This window comes from Pezoporus occidentalis, unplaced genomic scaffold (assembly GCF_034315485.1).
Source record: "Pezoporus occidentalis ecotype Australia unplaced genomic scaffold, CSIRO_AGI_Poc_V1 ctg213, whole genome shotgun sequence".
In the NCBI taxonomy this organism is placed as follows: Eukaryota; Metazoa; Chordata; class Aves; order Psittaciformes; family Psittacidae; genus Pezoporus; species Pezoporus occidentalis.
Genome location: NW_026913997.1, coordinates 2,890,375 through 2,912,043, shown reverse-complemented (window position 1 = coordinate 2,912,043; position 21,669 = coordinate 2,890,375). Strand labels below are relative to the sequence as shown.

Here is a 21,669-nt window from a genome sequence, read left to right as displayed (position 1 = left end):
AGTTCCCTTCTCATTCAGGAAAATAAACTCTGAAAAGCACAGGAATATGTCTCATTCCCAAACTCTATTTATTTTCTTCAAGATTAACAGTACTTTCACCAAAGATGCAACTCCCCCCCGCCAAACTTTGCCTCCTTCTGAAGCACAGCTAGATACAATGTCATGAAGATGCTGCATCCTTAACATCTGTAAGAAACTGCCAAAGCAGATAGTACTTGATGTGAGGAAAATTATTTTATTGCCAATTAAAATAGATAAAATTAGTGAGAAACAAATACAAATTAAACCAGCACATTCCCCTTATGTTCCTCTCTTTCCCCTGACTCAACTTCACACCTTCAATGCCCAACTGCTCTACTTTCCCCAACCTGAAGCAGCACAGGCAAGAGGGGGTTGCAATCAGTCTGTAACAGCTCCTTTGTATCGCTCCATCCTCCTCACACTTTTCCTGTTTCCCACAGGTCTGCTCCACAGGCTGCAGTCCTTCAGCATGAACCTGCTCCTTCATGGCTCCTCTCCATGAACTGCAGTTTCTTCAGGAAATTCCCATCTGCACCAGCATGGGGTCCTCTGTGCGCTGCAGGGAAATACCTGCTCCAGCACCTGAAGCAATTCCTCCCTCTCCTTCTTCTCAGACCTTGGTGTTCAGAGGACTGTTTCTCTCACTTTCTTCCTCACTCCTCTCTACCATGCAGCATTTTGTCCTTTCTTTAACATGCTTTCACAGAGGTGCCATCAGATTAATGGATGAGCTCAGATGTGCCTGGCAGTGCGACCATTGCAGAGCTGACTGGAACCCAGCTGTGTCCTGCACAGGGCCACCCACAACCAAAGCAGAAGCATTACACAAAGCTGGAGATGAAGAACTTCCTGACCCTCTCCTGTGCTTCCCTTCAAGTTGTACCCAAGGAGTCGTTTGTGGGGTGCACAACGGGCCAGACCCACAGACCAATACAGATTCAAAACAATATGAGGGGGTGAAGGGCAGTTGCTTGTACTGGTGATCTGATGGTACACACAGTGCAAGACACTGCTACCATCACCACAGCTCTGTAGTTGTGCTGGCCTGTGTTGGGACACAGATACAGGAGCGGAACGTGTGGCAGGTGCTTTCTGCAAGAACATCTGGGGCAAAATGGGCAGGGGAGCTCACCCCAGTATGTCCCTCCCCAAGAAAACATAACAGCATCTTCTATTTCAGTCATGCAAGGAATCAACCTCCAGTACAATAAAGCTGAGAGGAAATTTATCTCCAAACATGGGAAACAGAATGACAGAACAGTGTTTCAAGGAGAAATTTTTGTTTCTGTGCCACTCTGCATGGAAAAGACAATGGGAGAAAGGCAGAAAAGTGGTAGATGAGAACATGTTCAAACAATTCCCCCACTCCAAAAATAAAAAGAACAAATGGGGAGGCCAGGGAGAGGTAATTTTATAGCTTGTATTATGTTGAAAGTTAGACATGCACTAGAACCTGACATGAAAAACCTATGGACCCACTGAATTACTGTGGAAACATTGATTTAAAACCAGCAAAGCCCTCTTTCCACAGACCATCTGTTCTCAACAGAAGCAAGAAGGTCACAAAGGTTCCCACTTTCTCCATATCCTTCCATGAACAAAACGCCTCAGATGTGATAATGGGTTTAACAACAGCCAAGAACATGGAGATGTTACACCAGTTTGCATTCAGAAGATAACTAGTGCACTGAAGATAAAAGCAAATATATGCAATTAGCATTCTAGCTTTTATTAGAATTGAGCTCAGAGCACAAATAGCATCAAAATCAACGATAAAAAGTTTTATATTAAAAAAATGTTTACCATTTAAAGTGAACCACTTCAGCCAGAAACAAACTCTGCAATCTTGAGCTGTAAACTCTGAGAGCTTTCTATCTCCTGCAAACAGCTTTTCACAACTTCACTTCCTCTTCTGTTCTTGGCTCTGGTGTCTTGCCAGTTACCTGGAGTACCCTCAGAGGTAAGGGATCCTAAGAAAACATCCAACACACAGTGAACTAAGAGCTAAAAGTAGAAGCCAAGGAGGAAGCACCTGCACACTTCAGAAAACTCGAGTGTCATCTGTAAGAAACATAAATAATTCATTTCCAATTCTGTCCTATTTAATTTTAGCTTTAAGAGAAATATCTGTGAGAAAAAGTCACATTTATGTCTAACAGAACAGTGACCTGACAAAGCACAACTGAACTTTCGGCACGGTCCTTTAGGAATTATACACTGCACACTTAGATCTAGGATAGAAGATAAACCTTAGGCCAAACTTGTAGCTAATTTGCAAGAACAGTTTAACAGCAGAAGTTGGGGGGGGGTGGGGGGGGTAGGGAGAAGCTGAGATTTGTTTTTCTCCCACTGCTGACCATCTAGCCTTGATGCAACACATTCAGAAACAAACTATGGTTTGCAAATATTGTTACTGATACCCCGCCAAGTAACCCGGTCAGATCATGCAAATGAAAAGTAAGTGCCCTCATGTAATGGGAAAGGTGGTAAGGATTCTGGTATCATCCCTGTTCCTACCCCCACCCCTTCCCTTGCTATAATTCTGGTTCTATAATTGCTTTTCTTTTTTTTTTTTGTGGAAGACCCTCATCACAGTGATTTGCAGTATGGATGGAATCACCTATAAAGGAAGAAAAGGGCCAAACCTTTCAGACTCTGAACATGGTGGTTTCGGAAGACAGTTTGGAATGATTCCTGTTCTGGATAAAAAGAAAAAAAAATTGGAAAAGGCTTTGGTTGATTTAGGCTATTAGTACATACTTCTACCCTTGTATATTATGGTATTTCCTCATGAGGAATTACTGCAGAAATACATCATCATCCACTGTAAGTTAAAGCTTACCCTGCAGTAAGAATACCTGAAAGGACTTCAGACAAAAACTCTCCACTGTTGGCTTTTTTTCCCTAATAAAACAAGCTTTCATTTACTTTAAGAAAACACACACAGACAACACAAAGATCAGGAGGCAGCACTGGCCTACAATTTCAGTATAACATGCAAAGATGGTAATGCACGGATAAGCATTCATTAATATTTTGGTACACACTCACTGAGATCTGTCTAAACACCAGGCATCTTGTCAGGCAGATCAATAAGCCTAATACTTCTGAAAAGATTTACTTTTATTCATTATTGAAAAATCCTTTTCCTCCCACCAAAGAATGTGGGCTCTATCGAAGTCATGTCATCAACCTTTAATCTCCTCCATTCTGTTCCTGCAGGTCCTCCCATAAGATCTTACATACCTTGTTCATGATCTCCACGTCCCTTGAAGGCTTGTACAACTTCTTGAGGGGGCAAGCAGAGAGAACAGCTATGTCAGAACACAAAGACAAATCATCACTGTTTCTCAAAGGGTGCATTCAGAACAAGCACAGAGAAAGTTAGTCTGGAATGAGGACACCAGGACTGAACTCCCTCTCTCCCACTGATCTGCCAACACACACATCTATGTTTCTGGCTCTCCTACTGCCATTTGATTGCCATGCCTAATTACATTTTAAATAGTGTCTAGAGAGAAAGACTATTCTACAAAGAGCAGGAGCAAGGCTCTGCTCTTCCTGGGAGCCACTGAACTATCATATTTAACCAAATGACAAAGCTGAAGTTTTAACAGTATTTCAGTGGTAGTTGATGCTGTTTTGACACTGCCCTGCTGTAGAAGTCCAAGTACATTAGACAAATGACCAAATGGCACATCCAATAGCATGTATGTTTTTGCTCCCTCATAGGGCCCAGAAATAAATTCTTATGAAATCAGTAACTATGGACAGATTTCCATTTCCTATAAGCCTTATCAATCTCTATTAGAAAAAAAATCAGGAGGAGAGAGAAATTTAATTTGCTTAGAACAGCACGCTCTTGTTTAAGCAGGCAGACGCATTTACAGAAGCCAAATACATGCCAAATAACCAACTGAGCTGCACTGCAGAGAGCTAAGGATGGTTGTAGTAAAAAACATGAATTCCAGGTATCCATATTAAAACATCTGATTACATGTGCCCTAAAATATCTGCCCCATTTAACCACAGTTAAATGTAATTAAAGCTAAAGAACTACACATAAACAACTATATTCATATCTCCAGTTTCTCTTCCTTTTTTTTTTTCTTCAGATACATACAATCTCATATGCATACGTAACTTAAAACTATTAAGCAACCAAAGGTAATTTTTTCAATAAAGAGATACATGTGCCTTATTGCAATGTTTCTTCTATCTAGCAGAGGCTATTAGACCGTTGATGAGAATTACTCCCACAGCATCCATGCTCCTATTCTTCCATGCAGGAAAGACTCCTCAGGACAAGAACATTCAGTGTTTGCCCTCAGAAAGCTTTCCATGCTTTTAAAACACCTTCTGTACTAGAACAGCGTGGGGTCCTACACCCACTAATACTTTCTATGATACAGCAAGTACTGTTTATGATCACTCCTTTGAAGACTCTCTAGAAAACACATCCAATCCCTTCAGAAAATAAACATGTAATTTGTCACGTGCATTAGAAACGCACTGAGATACTAAGGTGGAACAGCTTACATTGCAAAAGAAACCCCAAATACACATGCGCTCCCGTCACGTGATGAGATTTTTGCCTTCCCCTGTTTCTCCCCCCAGATCATACCTTAGTTGTTGCTTGTTGGAGAGACTTGCTGGGTAGCTTCTGACCTAAAAAAAAAAAATCAACACAGCCTGTTTTACACAATGCTTGTTTCATCATTAATGAAGTGCACTGTTGCTAGGAGAAGATGATCATTACTGATGGGATACCATTACAGATGGCTCTGAAGCTGATGCCTGTGAAAGCTTTTTTCAGAAAGGAAGGGCAGTTCAAGGAGAATTTTCTCACCACAGATCCACAAAGAGCAGTAACTTTTCACAGCACCATCCTCAGCTGTATCACACTTTCTATCCCTAATAGAACAGATTATTCCTGCCTAATCTTCTGAGAACATACCTGTTCGAACAGGATTAAGGCAGCAAATTGTGAGTTTGCCAACAGACAAGTCAACAGCCAGCTACTATCCACAGCCAGAATCAGACACTCGAATGTGAAAGGCAAGAGGCCAGTTTCTCAATACAAAGTCTTAAGACCTGTCAGCAACTACAATTTTCTCATTGTTTTCTCAGTTTTTTTCAGTTGCTGTGAATGCGAAGAGTGTCCTGTGAAATGTGGCTGCCTGATATTCATCCAGGTAAAGAAGATAAGCCCCAAAGCAAGGAAAATACTTAATCCAATTAAAAGGAACATATGCACTTAGGATCCTGGGGAGACAGGAAGAAAAACTGAGCAAATGTCACTACTATTTACTTGTGAACTCACCAGCAGCTCCAACAGTGCAACAGTGAAACACGGAGAACCAGAGGGCCTGAGGACATAGGGCTTGGGTGGAAGTGTGAAGGAAAAGAGACCTGGGTGGTCCATGCTTGAGGTAGGTAGAGCTGCAGCCAGAGGGATGACAGCAGCAAGCTAATTCAGTTGGGAAGAAAAGGTGTATTTTCTGTACTAATGTGTAAAGCAAAAGAATCTATGCTGCGGGGTTGAATCTCCAAGAGGTATTTTTTTCTTCATATTACAAGATAAGAATGGGCATCTCAGACTATGGGAAATCATTTACCTGCCTCTGGCACTCACCAAAACTCAAGCCGCTTTGTGGGTTTTTGGGGCAGGACTCTTCCATTCCTTTAAATTCCTACCACAAACTCACCCTATGCACCACTGGCATAGCCTGAGGAGCTAGCTGCACTGAGCCTTTTCGATGTGCTCACAACCGCCCTCCAGGGCCCCAGAACCCCCGGAGCACAGCCCACTCCAGCCCTTCCCCACAGAACCCTTGCTTTTCACACACCTTCAGGAACTTCTTCTGCCTGGTCTCCCTGGTGTTGTTCTATTTGTTCTCCTTCATTCCCAGAAACCACTGCCCTGACGTAGCTCTTGCATTTCTCCCCATGGGCCCCCATAACCACAACACAGACCATTACTTTAAAAGAAAAAGTAGTTTACATTTGAACAGAAATATTATACATTAGGTTACTATATAAATATAGATATACACATACATATACAGATATATTCCTCTCTAAATTTTGTACAAATTGCAACAATCTTTATACCACAAAAAGGACTCATTAACACTACTGGTTTCCATCCAAGAGGCCACCAGCCTTGAACAAGAGCTATGGACGTGTGCCTTTTTATGCATTCTGTACATTTTAGCAAAAAATTATCATTGTATGCACATACATAAGCACAGCCCTTCTTGTAAAGCCAGCTGAGCACTGTTATGGGTAACCAACAGTGCGGATAAATTGGAGAAGAATTTGTTCATTTACAGCACTCAGGAGCTCACGATTTCTAGGTTTGCAAAATAAACATTTGAATACAACCACAAGAAAACAAAGTAAACATCAGAAAAACATCTACAATTCCAGCACAGTAACAATCAACTACTTTGTACTAAGCTACACAGCTTTCTCTGAAAAATCAACCTTACGCATTTGATTCAAACAAATTTAGTTGATCCGAAAGCATTATTGCTTACTTGTGGTTTTTTAATACACATAAGATTCTTTTATGTAAAATTTAGGTGGACTTTAGTGAACACAGGTGTTAAGCTTAATTAGAGACTGGATATGGAAGATGAGCTCGTATTCCTTCATTAGCAACATGCACAAAGCAAATGCAAACATATTTAAAGAGGAAAGGTGACACCAAATTAAACACCAACACAATAATAAACTGGAGTATGTATTTGGAAGACAAAGAACTGAAATGCTGTGAAAATGAAAAAAATGAAACCAAAAATCTGAGTATTGCCTGAAGAAGCATTTCAACTTTGCTCAATGACTAGAATAGCAACTCTCATGCCCAGCTTTTACAAACAACTAATTCTGTACTGCTTCTTTAAATTTCTCCCAACTTTTTGTTCTATTGTTTTCAGGGTACTGTGCAAATCAGGGTAGATTATAAAATTAATTTCACAGCCTGCAATTCAAAATGTTCTAAAAGAGTATTTCCTCCAGCTGTGAGCATTAAACCAAAAACAAAAGTACCATCAGGAATATTGCTCAGCACAGGATGAGACTGCAGCTCATCCTGTGCTGGAATGAACAGTGACTGCTAAAGAACAGATGTGTTAATGAGGGAACTAAGAACTGATGAAAATGAAACTTCTCTTTCATTAAACTTCTAGTCCAAACACAAATCTATTATCTGCTTTGAAGAGAACTAAAACTGAAATAACCTCTTGCTGATAATCTTTAGCTGTAATTCATTATTTTGGGAATAAGCATTCACAAAAATGAAGAATGATTATTAAAAAAAAAAGAACAGTATTATTAAGAAAGAAGAATATACTTTGGAATGCATTAGTTTAAACTCTAAGAAAATAACAAAGGTGATGGAGTCACTGAACACAGCAGCACAGAAGCAGGTACCCGTTCTGGTACATAGTTACCAAGTTGGGAAAGAAAAGGTGACTGCTGACTGCGTGCTCCAGAACTACAACTGCAGCAGATAACATCCATTTTGGACATATTTTCACAATTAACAACAACTATAAAATTAACAGAGGTGTGAACCTTGTGGGATTTTACCTACTCAGAAATACCACAAAGCAAGTCAGTGCAGAAACAAAATGTGAAAGACTCCAAAGAACTGGAGATTCTCTATGCACTTGCATCATAAAATACTGACTCTTATTTAATAAGAGCATGACCCTGTGGGAAAATTCTTATTTAAGCTAACCAATATATATTAGCTTTAAATGAACGCTTTAACAGTGTTAGTTAACCTCACAGAAGTTAATATATGTTAAGATATAGCACTCACCTAACAGATGCTGCACTGGGAACCCAGTTCAATGGGAAACTTTTGAAAGGCTTAGCTTTCAATACTCAAAAGAAAATTGCCACTATTTAAATGATGCTTGATGTATGTTAACAAACTTAACAATTTAATCTTTATGTCACATAATACTTCTAATATTTTATCTCTACATAAATGGATCAATCTTGTTCAGATTTTTCTTCTTTTTCAGATTTTTTTTGTGTGTGTTTTGGTTTATTTCTTTTTATTCCTAAGTCCTCAGGCTGCATTATTCTGCAGCATGTAAAGGAAAAAAAAAAAAAGAATAACTTTTTCAGCAAAATCTCAACCACTTAGTAGGAAGCAGTAACAGAACTGCTGATATTGCTGTATACAAACCACTCTGAATATTGCTCTAAGAATTCAACATTTGAAGTAAACAATGCCATTGTTTAATTTGATACCTATGTTGGCATCAGTTTCATTTAATTCTTTAAATGGATTCCAAGTTATGTGTAAATTTTTTTCTTAGAGAAACATGTCTCACACATTACACAGCTCAATGCTTGTCACTTATTATGGCTTTGGCTTAAGTATTGCTAAAAGAGATTTCCTTATCATATTCATTTTTATAAAGATCCCTGGTAATATTGAAAGTATTACGGACCACTCCAGTCTTAGGACCTGCTACAGTTGAAAAAGATGAGTTTGTTTTCTGAACACTACAGTGACAGCACACTTGCACATATTGTTTGAATTTATAGTACTTTGCATTGTTTTCTTGGGCCTTTCTTTGTTAGAAACGTATCCATAAACCCTACATCATGAGTGCCAGCAGGTTAAATCATATTTATCTGAACTAACAGCATTAAGTGCATAAAGCAAAAGGTAGACAAGCATCATTTTCCATGAGACAAGATTCCTGCATTTAGTTATGACCAACTGCTAATACTGTACTGCTGCAAATGCTGCATGCAGCAATGAAACGGATTATAAAGCCAGAACATAAGTGCAAAGATGTCAAAGTTGACAACATTCACTATTACAATTCACACACTTTTCTTCATCATACCGCTTTACATTCACCTGGGAATCTCACCTTTCTCCTCTCCTTGATCTTCACACCATTAACATTATGATCAGGTCAAAGTTGCATTTGCTTAAGCATCTATGTCCTTCATCAGTTTGAAATTTAGCATCTTGGACCTTCATTTTGTCACAAAACCACTGCTGTATAGATACACTGTGCTGTTGGATTCTGTGGTCTTGGAGCTGGCAGAATCGATGGTCTCTGTAGTGCCGTAAGAGTCGAAAGTCTCAAGGAGAAAAGTAAACCCAGTACTGTGATCCATATTCTAAAACTAAGGAATTAAACTGTGGAAGACCTTCAGAAATGTTGACCAAAATGGGCCATTTGGATAACATCCAATTACTCAAAAGCTTGAAACAGAAGTGAGAGGTGCTGTTCCACAGGGCAACTGAATGACCTGGCATTGGCAGTGAGCCACATCAGTCATAAATCAAAATTGCTGTCAGAACTACTGTAAAAATATGCCTAGTCTGAATGTCCCAGTACGATTTAAAAAGAATGGCATTACTTTGAGAGCACCTTCCATGTGGAGTTCTCCGATTTGAAAAATCCTTCCAGCCTTCACAGATTTAAACAGGTGAGGAACTACGGCAGCCTCTGATTTTATCTGGCTCCACAGACAATACTTTTTCTCTTGGCTCTTGTTTAACTTGGCTCACACAGATAACTCCCTCTGCATTTTCTTCAGCTTAAAAACAAAACAAAAAATAATCAAACATTGAAGTTCAAACTCCACTGATAAGCTTCAGCTACTTTTAAATTAAAAGTATTTCAGGAACTCAAGCTAATAGGTAAGGCATCTGCGAAGTTAACTGCTTCATGGTCAAACAGTAGGTCAAACTAAATTTAACGGCTGTTTAGTGTAGCACTTACTGTGCTACAAGACATGGCAAGTTGATATGAATTTACTGCAGTAACAGCTCCCTTGAGTTAGAATATTTGGAACATTTTATAAAAAGCCATAAAAAATAGTATGTTTGGAGATAGAAAATTATGCTCATGCAACATGTCTTTCCTCTTTCCCACGGAAAGATAAAGCAACCCGCTTACTTGGTTCTATTTGGTTGTTTTTTTCATTTCCAGGGGAAAGGAGGAACGGAAAACTAACCCAATGACTTATAATTCAGGCATGACTGGCCACTACAGTGACTGCATGTAAATTTCCAGCAGCAAATAGCTTATTCTTAAGTTAGCACCTAGACAAGAGAAAGTCTACAACACACAGGATAATTTTAACCAAGCCCACGTGGGTGTTAAATGTAATGCATACACACAGGAGAAAAAAAAAACCTTGAAATGCACTGTGACTGAACTGCTAAATTCAAGTGTACAGGGTATCTGTTCATTTTATAGGCAACTCCTCTACAACATAACTTAGGAATGGCACCAATATTCTCAAAATTTCCAAATCTAGGCTGGTGACGACTGAAACCTTGAGCAGACAAAGAAAATCCCAAAGGAACAGCCAGTTTAGTCCTTGCAGTTATATATAATCTTATATTTGACTACATTTCTCTTTATGTAAACCAATGTTACTTAAAATGCACTTACTACACTTATCACTTACAAAAAATTTTTGAGAGGCATCAACATCCAGATTAAACAAAAGGGTTAAACAACTGAATGGAGAAGGTGCATTTGATAACCTCTCTTGAGCTTGTTTTACCCTGAATAAAACCAGATTTTTTCAGGAGAGCAGTCAAATTCAATTATAAAAGGGGAATAAAAAACCCAGTTACACATGTGAGTACACAGCAGGCAGAAAATCCCTTATATTTAACTTTGACAATACTACCACAATAAAATACCCAAACATTACTTTAACATGTATGAATTTCAGTATATTCCCTCATATACCCTTTATCTCTTTTTCATTTCTTCATGTAGTCTTATATTTCCATTAGAGAATTTAGAACAAATTCAGTTTTGCTGACCTGCAAAAGTCACCAGGGCACATGGAAATAGTTACCCCTATGGCATTAGAAAGGTGCAGGCTATGATCTGGCACATCTTTACCTGGATGTTCCTGCAAAACTACTCAAGAGTCATCTTTTTAGAACTCACAGATGACAAGAAAAGATAAAAAGAAATAACAAAGCTAGCATTTAGACTCTCTGGATAGTCAAAAGGATATGTTGCAATGACCTATGTATGCTCCATATCTAATAGGTTTTCTTCACCAAGAATCAAAAATCCTTCTTTGAGAATGCAAGCTTCCATTCTCCATCAGGTTCCATGGCTGAGAATCTAAAGACTGTATATTTAACAAAAATTTTAAGGAGCCTTCTATTTTGATAAAAAGTTATTTATAATATTTATTGTGTTATTTTTTTAAAGAGTATTTTCAAACAGAAGCCTGAAATTCTAATTAATTACAACTCCAACTGATCACTTCTAAAGCACATTGATGACTTCAGGGACCTAGCAAAAGTTTAGTAAAAAAAGTAATTCAGAAATCTGCTGAGATGGTGCAAAGAAAGAAGTAATGAAAACCCTCACATTCCCTTCCAAAAAGTTCTAACTAGATTCAATATTGGTTATTTTCTATTCTTATTTTTCCTTTTAAAAATATTTTGAAGATAATTTTAACTAAATGGATATCATTTGGCAAAAAAAATGTGTTCACTGAATAAGTGGTTATTTGGTCAAAGTAAGTAATGCATAGTTTAACTAAAGCCATCTTTTTGTAGAAAAACCTGGGTTTTGGTTTGGTTTTGTTCCTTCCCTTACCCTCCCCCACTCCTGTTTTCACAGTAGAAATTGATTCAAATCAGCTGAAAGAAGTCTATACAGGAGTTCCCCAGTATCAACACATTTCTTTCTTCAAGACACACAGAAGAAAATCTATTTTATTTTCTATATTTACATATTATTGGCAAGACTGCAACTTACCAAGTGCTGGATGGCTGTCCACAATCCGTACTGGAATAGTCTGTACATCTCCCAAGAGAATCTGACGGACTCCTCCTCCTAGGCTTCTGGAGTCATCCACCCCTCCAACTGCTACCAACTGGCTCATGGTGACCAGATTCTGATCGGGGCCAGGTGGAGTCCCAAAAGCAGAGGTAGTAGTGCTATGCTGTGTTAGGCCAGCACCTGCTTGCAGACTGTGTCCCTGACTAAGTAATAGAGGATGGTTGGTTACTGCACTCCCTGTGGAATCTAGGAGACTTGCAGGGCTGGGAGAGGAATGGTTATTTACAGCTATCAGGGCTGTTGATCCATTTGTGGAGGTAAAAGTTGACTGCAGCTGTAATCCCTGTGAAAGAGAAGGCAGAAGAACTAACGTACCAGTATTTACAGCAGAAGTTTGCATTTAATGACATTTATTTTGCAATGCTGGTACTGCATAATACATAACCTCTTTTCAACAGTCAATCCCAGCAACCCTAGGCTAAAGTTGTATTAGAAAATAATTAGAACAATGTATCCAGAAGCCTCTTAGAAGACTATTTACAGCCATAAAGTTCTAATTTCAAATTGATTTTGTTTCAAATCATTTCCCAGTACTGCCCATTCACACAAGAGGTAGGTACTAAAAGCATACTGATAAAAACCCCAGCAATTTACTGCAGACTGTATACCTAGGGAAGAGAACACACATTTCACTGGGGTCCAGGAAGCATAAAGGTAACTTTTCAAAAAGAAGAGTCGCCTTTAAAGGGAGATGAGCTTTAGAAGCAGCTCTTTTAGCACAACATTCTTATCCCCAGTCTTCAGCCTTTCAAACTGGAAGTTTACAGATCTGAGCTGGGGGCAGTTTTAAGATTTTAACGTATTTTAAGAGGCTGGAGAAGGATTTTAAAGGAATAAGACTGACTTATCTCCCCTCGGTTTTGCAGCATTTTTGTTATTAAATGGCTGGACCATGTAGAAAACAAATAGGTGCTTGGCTAGAACAGAAGCCCACTACTTTCATCATCTTTGATTTGCCTTCAAATTTGCCTTCAAGAGACCCCAACTAATTTCAAAGTGTCAAAAGATGATAATGGGGTCCCCTGCACCACAACTATATGCTAAATGTGACATGAAAAGAGGCAAAAAAAAAAAAAAAAAAAAAAAAGAGTTAACAGCTATTTCAAAATGTGCGTTACCCAGCCAGTGTTTGGGTTCATTAGCTGAGATGGAACTTGCTGTTCTCAGCTTGCCTTCCCAGTGCAGAACATTTGATGTTCTGTAAACAACTTGACTGTACCTGAAGTTGTGCAAATATCTTGGGTTGAAGTGAAGAGAGGGAAGATAATAGCTGAGCTGTTTCTGGTAGCAAGGACTCCCCACTCTGACTGGCTTCTGCTTTGGTGACAAGTGACTCCCCTTCTGAGCTCCCTACAGTGCAACAGAGAGGAGGCAGACAGTTATGACAGATTTCTTCCCATTTAAAAGTCTCCTCTGCAAACTGAACAAACCCCTTCAATCTCAATATAGACTTATAAAAGAAACATATACATAAATGCTGTTTTCTTTGCATAAGAGTTTAGATGCTAAATTAAAAAAGCTGTGTGTGAGAAAAAGACAATACTGTAGGAAGATTGTATGTGCCTGGTGACAGCAAAACGGAAGCACTGACAGATCCATTTTGAAGAGCAAAGTAACTGCACCCTACACTGTGCTTTGAATTTCTAGTTATAACATAAAAGCTGACAGTTGACTATCAAAGCAACGATCAAACAATTTGACAATACACACACCTCAGTAAGGGCTCTAATAAACAGGCATAAAAAAAAGAAAGGGTTGTCTCTGAAAATAAAAATCTACACTGGAAATCCTGTAAGTCTCACCACTCCCTTCCAAACATCTTTGTGGAATTAAGGCAATTTCTATGCAGCATCACACCAAAAGTCCATTTATCTAGAAGTCTTTCAGCCTACAGATTAAACTATATCCTCAAAATTCTTTAATGCAAGAAGGACAGACTTCATTTCCTGATGACTTGTAAAAATTGAGATTCGCTTGCAGCAATTTCTGCAAGAAAACTTCCAATGGAATCAATTCCATTTCCTGTTTGATCTATGTAGAACATTTTGGTTCAGATTTATCCAGACACAAGTAGACATTGCTTAGCCTTTTATTTCAGTTTCACTGTTGTAACTGTAAAATAAGAGCTTGCCCTGAGCATGTAGATTAGCTTGGTGGATGGAAAAAAATGAGAATGGCCAACTGCAAAAAGCTTTGTAACACGAACTCATACAGAAGTTTCCAGCAATCTAAGTGAATGGAGATACATTTTTCAACATATATACTGATTTGCAAACTCTAACTCCTTATCATAACTGACTATAAGACATACTCTACTAATATCCTTCAATACAACTACTTCCAATATTTGAGCTCTTTTTAATACTACACAGAAGCCCCATATGCATATGTGAATATTCAAGACTCCATAAACATTTGTGAACATTCACATGTAGGAAGAGATGGCAGTTCTCTTCTTAGGTTGTATTCTACACCAACATGCCTAGGAATAAAGATAATAGTTCAACTCCTAATCTACCCACTCCTTATGCTGCTTGGGCTTTCAGTATGAATGCCAGAATTGAACAAACAAACAGAACAGGTACTTTAGCTCACTTGTCATTATACTTCATAAAAGATGTAAAAGGGAGCACACAAATTTGACAATTACAGTGGATCTTAGACCTAGAATAGAGAAAGCTGTATCTCATGGAGATAGGGAGTTCGGCTCAACAAGACAACAAACAGCTAGGTTTCGTTCTGTTACCATTTGATTTCATAAACAATAAATTTGTCTCCAGTCAGCACAAGTTGAAATGGAAAAAAAAAACAACAAACAAACCAAACCACAAAACCCACAAAAAAAAACTACAAACAAAACCCCAACATAAACAAGCAGTAGTTTGAAAAGCTAGTGTTGTTTTCCTTTGTTACCACTTCATAATACGTTAACAAGAGTTCAATTTTTCAGTCAGGCTTATTTTTTTGCTTAGACTTGTAATACAATTATAAACGTGTTTGCAATGTGTACAAACACATACCCACATATATAAGGGGAGACAAGATATGATGGAATTAGATTAGCTGCTTGTATTTACTGACTTGGTGCACATGTGCAGAAAGGGAAACAAATCCGATTCTCTAGCTTCCTCTAAAATTCACTAGATGGACGCTTACATATTTGATAGGCTGTGAAAGACAAAGAAAGCAAGAATTGATCTTCCTGAATCTTCTCCAGTATTCAAACATACTAAAAAGAATCCCTGCTGAGCTCTATCACAGCTGTTGAAGGCACAACTATTCTGTGTCTTTCCATAAAAGTGCAGTAATGCAAAGACTAACAGACATGCAAGCTTAAGCACAGTAGGCCTGCTCATATTGCAGATTCCTTTTTTCCTAAAACAGGCTTCCTTAAGAAAGAGGAACACTATTTAAACTGAGCTTCAAAACTTTTGCCCTCTGACAGTTGTCAATAACAAAATTCTTACCCTAAGAGCACCAAGCATGCATGATGCCTTTCAGTTCAAATTGATCCACTGCAGCAACAACTAAAACAAGAGTTAGAAAAAAAACCAAGACAAAGCCCAAACACTGGCACATAAATCAGGTAAATCAGGTTCACCAAGTCATCTGTTAGGGTGGTGAGGCACTGGAATGGGCTGCCCAGGGAGGTTGTGAATGCTCCATCCCTGGCAGCGGTCAAGGCCAGGTTGGATGAAGCCTTGGGTGAGATGGCTTAGTGTGAGGTGTCCCTGCCCATGGTGGGGGGGTTGGAACTAGATGATCTCAAGGTCCTTTCCAACCCTAACTATTTAGGAGAAGTCACACAAGTGAACTAAACCTCTGGGGGTTTATATTTCCTGCTACAACAAAGATAAGAAATAGGTCAGGAAGTGACAGTGACGTGCAGAGAAAGGACTTTACAACCAACCAGCCAATTAGAGTTGTAAAGTAGGTATGTTTATTCAGGGCTGGGTGGCACAGGGGTATCCCACCAAAGGTGTGTGTGCCGTAGCCACCCGTCCTCCAAACATATATAGCATTGTGGTTACATATTCATGAGATCGCCTATATGTATTAATAGCTTGTCCCCTGCTTCCTATGATAATTAGTATATATTAGTATGATAAACTCCTCCCACTGCACATGTGCAGCGCTTTTTGGTGGTGGTCATAGAGAGTCATGGGGATGAAGGCTAGCGGCTCCTCTTCGGCACTGCAAGTAACCTTTTGGTCTTGGCAGGCTCAGTTACTCCTTGGATTCTGTCCAAACCACAAAGCTGGCTTACACTTGTTCTCTTCTTTTGTGGGGCTCAGTCTCCCCATGGATTGGCTGATCTTATCTCAGGAGTTACAAATGTAGCTAACTTTTCATAAGTGTTAAGTCCCAAGCTTTGTTAACCCTTAGGTTGCACTAACAATGTGATTAAGGTATATTATCATTAATTACATTAACAATGCAAACTAATTACCCAGCCAGCAACCAGTTTTAAATCTTAGGACTCCCCTATCTCAACAGGGGGCAAAGTGGAAAGAAACCCAAACACATCAGGACTTCTGGCAAGACCCACAGTGGAACGTAACTGCTGACAGAAGTACATCTTTAAACATGACAAATGTGGCAGTCCCCTTTTGGTCCCTGTAGACTACCAGCTGTGTTGAACAAAAGGTACCCACCACCATGTTCCAGTTAAATGGGGAAACAAGCTAGCAATGCCACTGAGATTAAAAACATCTAAGAAGCCTGCAGCATTATCTCAATGCATGCAAACAATTAGACTTGTCCACCTTGCTGCAATCATATCCCTACTAAAAGCCAACAACTTTTCTCATGAGTTTCATATACAACCTATTAATTGAGGGATGGGGAAAGCATCCACAAATATGCAGAAAGCTCTTTTGGTGTCACACTAGAAAAAATGTCCTTGAAACCCGAGGAAAAAGGCAGAATAATATAATTTTATTATCAGCCACCATGATCAAATAGAGCATCTCAGCCCATGTGTAATCCTAACTACACTAGCTAGCAAGTAGATCTGTTTTAGTACATATTTTGAAGTCAAAATAATAGTAGTAGGGACCCACTTTCAACAAAGGACAATAGTGTAACTAGCATCTTCAAAATAACCAGACCTTCAACCATGAACGCATAAACGCAAGTTTCCATAGAAATCTACACTATCTACCCTCTGGTTTTGATGCAGAGTGGGAAGAAGGTTAATTGCTGGGAAGAGATGCTACTTTGGCTTCAGACGTTAACAATATTACACCACATAAAAAACTGAAGAAACATCTCTCATAGCCCTGCTGCCACTAAACACACATTTCTAAGTATTAAGGAAAAAATAGAAAAGAGTACTCTCAATCCTGACAACAGAAATACCATGTTCATTTTTCAGGACCTGATCCTAGCAGCAGAACTCAAGCTAATGACTCTGTAAGAAGCAGGAATCCCAATATGCATTCAAGTGCTTTTTATCAAGATAGTTAAGCACATGTGAAGCACAAACCATCAAGGAACTCAAGTACCCAGATGAGTCCTGGGTATTGTGTGTCCTGACAGATGCATCTGTTCAGTAGCAATTCAATTATCTTTACACAGGTGTTATTAGCACCTTTATCCTAGGTAAAATGTTGTTTCTAAATAACCATCCCATTAAAATCTTCAGTTGCTTAGGATGCTAAACAAAATCCAAGATTATAATTTTCATACTTCTGGCAACCCCATCACACTACACGTATTTTTTGACGTATGCAGTCACACAGTTAACAAAAAAAGTATGCTAAAATAGATACACCAAAATAACCCTTCTTAAGTTTAGCTGAGCAGCAGAACAGAGCAGCAACCTCACTGGAAGGAAACTGAACTTCTGTGATATAACCAATGAAACAGATCACATTTGGAGACAGCAAAGTTATTAATGCAGTCCTACCATCTGAAGGTGGAGAGGCAAATGTAACAGTCACTGTTTCTGTGAGAACATTCCCACTGTCTGTGGTCCACTGCAGCTGAAAGGAAAAGGATCTCAGTTCTCAGAAAGGGTGCAAGTTTGTCAACTATAGGAACACAGGCTTAAAAGGACCTGTAGCAAAACAGCCTGAAACTACATTAATTTTCTTGTAACTATGCAGCAACTTCGAAGCTCCTGGCTTACAAAAAAGCCCAACCAACCAACCCCTCAAAAAAACCCCAACCTGTAAAAGATATTTTAACTTACACTGTACCAGGGAAGGCTAAAGTCTGCTCATGACAGTTCAAAGACTTTAAAATAGAAAATAGTCAAACCATTTGGCTAACTAACAAGGATCACTCACTCACCTGGGGAAACAGCAGTGTAGGGAGAGGGAAAAGACTGATGACACAACATCATTTAACAGTACAGTTTGTCAAAGCTGATTTTAAACCGGCAATTCCTTAGTAGTCAGCTTCATAAGTAGGAAAACTAGGATCACTGTGTACCCTTTATCACTCAACAGGTGGAAGAAAATTAAGGAACACCACATTAGAGTTACCAACCATTCTGTAAGTATCTACTTCATGCTTGCTTCACTTGCTATAAGTGCATTTATTGGTATCTACGTATTCAAAAGGTTGTGCAAGCCCTAATTTAGGCTACACCCGAGACATACTTCGTCCCCATTTTTCAGATATGGAAAAGTAACTTCTCCAAAACACAATGACAAAGTCATGAATAAGATTCTCTGACGTGTCAATTTCTCTACACCATGTGGTTTCCAGCTCATGCAGCATCATGAAGTGCTGGTATTGTATAATTTGTCAATCAACTAATAGCAACCTAATGCTGATGAGATAAATACTGAATGAGATCAGATGGTTTTATTAATATTTAATCCAATTTTGTTCAGCCAGAGATTCCACTGAAAATACTGCTGCTGGAAACATTAAGTCATAGAGAATTTTGGATGAAACACAGCCAAGTGGTTAAAAATTAAAATACAATTTCCAGTATTTAACTGGAAAAATCAAAAAGAAACACAAAGGCCAACGTACTGTTGCTGGGATACTTCCTGAATTATACACCATCTCGCCGTTCCTGAGGGACTTCTGCACTTCATGAATGTGGTTCTTGATGTCATTCACAGTGGGGAAGAAGGACAGGTTATGTCTTTCTGGCACTTCATCAGGCTTGAATAATTCTCTTTCCACATACTTTCTGTCACATGTTAAAGGACATTAAAATATGCATATATAAAATATACTGTGTTATCTCCCTCTGTTATAGAGACTCCTACCCGTCCCTCCCCTTGTTCTAACAACAAGAAAAGAGCAAGCTAGATGATCTTCTGACTCAGTTCATCTTGTTCATCTGCTAAAGAGTAGGGAACTAAAAATCCCCATTTATTCAACTAACTTTAAAAAGGACAACAACTCTTAACAGCTACCTACAACGAAACAGAAAAAGAAGACAAAAGCTGGGAAAAATTGGTTCACATGACATATGGGGAATATATTCAGTGATGCATCCGGACTACCCTTTAGCTGCAAACCAAATTAATCAAATGCAGAAGTAGATACAGCACTACAGACTGAGAACATGACAAAGTTCTGTACCTCAGTTGCTTCCTCACTGCATAGACCTGCTCTATTCCCTGAGACACCAGTTCTCGGATCTTGTCTGCTACTTGAGGATGAAGTCGGGAAGGCAGAATACAGTTCTCATCTCCAAGAACTTCCTCCTCCTCCTCAGGAGAAGGCACAGAAAATTGGGAGGGTGAAGAAGGGAGGCAGGATGTTTCCATTTCATGATATTGGTGGGCTTGCTGAGTGGGTAACTGTACATACCACCTGGCAAGAAGGAAAGAGTTTCTACACATAATTCTCAAGCAAAGGCAAATAACAGAGTCTCTCGGGGGTACAGTCTGACAATCAAAATCAACCTAAGTAGAATGCCTTAAGATTTTACAGTCCCTGAGCTGGAAGATACTGCATTTTAGTGCTCAGAGCCCTCTCACACCTGTCAGTGCAAAATAAACCAGCTCAATTCCCCAGGTAATACAATCATTTCCACCTATTCCTTGCATGAAAACATCTGCTGAAGTTTCACAGCTTGGTGCTCAAGACATTTTCCGAATTAATACTCCAGAGCCACAGAAGTCTTATTGACATTGTGGAATTTTTTTTTTTTTCCTATTGATACTAAGCAAGAGCCTTAATAAAGTGACTAAAAAATAAAGGAAACCAAGCAAATTACTACTCTTTTTTGATTCATTTGTCAAGATAAAAGAAAAAGAAAATATGGAAGTTTCACCTGAGGACACCACCAGCATCTATCAAGTTCTTCTTCAGCATGTTGAATGCTTTCTCCTGCTCCATTCTTATGATTTTCTTGTCAATTTTAGGGTCAGTAGAAACCCTGTATTCCGGAAACTTCTGAACCTTTTTAATATAGATCCTTCCAGGGCAAGGATAAAAAAAAAATTCTCCTTCAATACACTTGTCCTTAGGGGGAGGAGGCTAAACCCCACCTACTTCATATGAGATATTAGTTTAGGGAAAGTTCAAACAGTGTTGCAGGGTGTGAGGAATCCCAAAGAGAACTATAGAATTGTTAAGCACACATCAACAGAGACTGATGCAGATGGATGCAGACAAAAACACTTGTGGCTGTCTGGAAGCCACTCAGCCAGAGTGATTTTGTACCTCAACAAAAACATTCTGTCCCTCAGTATAACACCATTTCTGAAGAGGCTTCAGCCAGCTTGAAGCCAGAATTGAGCACATACACACCTAGATGCAACTGGACAGGTAAATGCATTCTTAGCTCAGTAAGAACTGAACAAGCACCCAGGAGGATGCCCAAGAATAAGGCAAAAAACGTTAGTGTTGGATAAGGAGAAAGTCCCCAGTGAACAGGAAGAACTGTAACTGCTTCAGAAAATAGGACATGTGTTAAATTAGGATTATTGATATAAGTGTAATTAAAAGCCTGAAGGAAAAATAACAAATAGACTATAAAGTTTTAGACTAAAAACGGTCACTAAAGGAGACCACAGGAACTACACCCAGGTAGATAACAATTCACACTTGTACATCATATCCTGATGTACTGCTACTTTGCATCTGGCCAACCTATCAAATCTCAGCCTTATTCACTTTCTTCTTCCCTCTAAATGAGTATCAGCCTCAAATTAAAGGAGACAAAGCTAAGAGCTACAGTGCGTATCAGCTACCACCCCCAAACAGTGCTCTGTCAAGGCTCATAGAGAGAATACTTTTTTAGAATGCCAAGTTGCTCTTTCAGCTTTACAGACAGTTCTTACCTTGCTGGACAAGTGGCTTTGTACAGATGGCAAGAGGTGCCTTCCTGCTCACCAGCTTTTTTGGGCTGGAACCCTTTCCTCCTTGGCCCATATTGGCACTCCATTACAATGGCTCTGCTTCCTGGGAACAGAAAGTAATGTGCTCCGTTTATTCAAACGGCCACTGAAGTTATTACAATAAAACAACACTAAATAAAAGATGAGAGTTACAAAACACTTATTTGTTTACCATCAGCCTCTTCAGAAGGCAGAACACTCAAGTGTAGAAAGCATTCAAATACAGCACAAATGCTACTCTCACAGCATAAAAAGGACACAGACCATTTTCCAAAGCATTTCACAACCTTACTACACCTCACAACACTCCTGCAGCATGTATGATAGCAAATATTGGATTCTGCCCTGCTGAACACCAATACAGGATGAAGAGTCTTGCAAGTTACCAAAGTAGCACAATGCTGGTAACACGTAACAGAAGCAGAATCCCCAAAATAACCAAGAAAACCCACAGCTGA

General features: G+C 39.1%; 1 protein-coding gene across 14 annotated transcripts in view; it reads right to left on the bottom strand.

Annotated features, from left to right (window-relative positions):
• Positions 1-215: 215 nt before the first annotated feature.
• Positions 216-21,669, bottom strand: part of CARF (calcium responsive transcription factor) — a 39,284-nt gene continuing 17,830 nt past the window's right edge. For 2 of the 14 annotated variants that reach the window (XM_062619783.1, XM_062619784.1), the window contains 11 exons: positions 21,155-21,275; positions 20,143-20,286; positions 19,446-19,679; positions 18,885-19,047; positions 17,806-17,881; positions 13,114-13,244; positions 11,811-12,177; positions 4,646-4,689; positions 3,268-3,309; positions 2,667-2,715; positions 216-1,991 (listed from right to left, as the gene is read on the bottom strand). In XM_062619783.1, coding sequence (XP_062475767.1) covers positions 1,843-1,991; positions 2,667-2,715; positions 3,268-3,309; positions 4,646-4,689; positions 11,811-12,177; positions 13,114-13,244; positions 17,806-17,881; positions 18,885-19,047; positions 19,446-19,679; positions 20,143-20,286; positions 21,155-21,275 — 1,520 coding nt within the window. In that variant the 3' untranslated portion in view covers positions 216-1,842. Of the gene's footprint in view, positions 1,992-2,666; positions 2,716-3,267; positions 3,336-4,645; positions 6,003-7,852; positions 7,917-8,927; positions 9,607-11,810; positions 12,178-13,113; positions 13,245-17,805; positions 17,882-18,884; positions 19,048-19,445; positions 19,680-20,142; positions 20,287-21,154; positions 21,276-21,669 lie in introns of those variants that run through there. The other 12 variants (XM_062619782.1, XR_009965061.1, XR_009965065.1 and 9 more) reach the window with 12 other exon arrangements.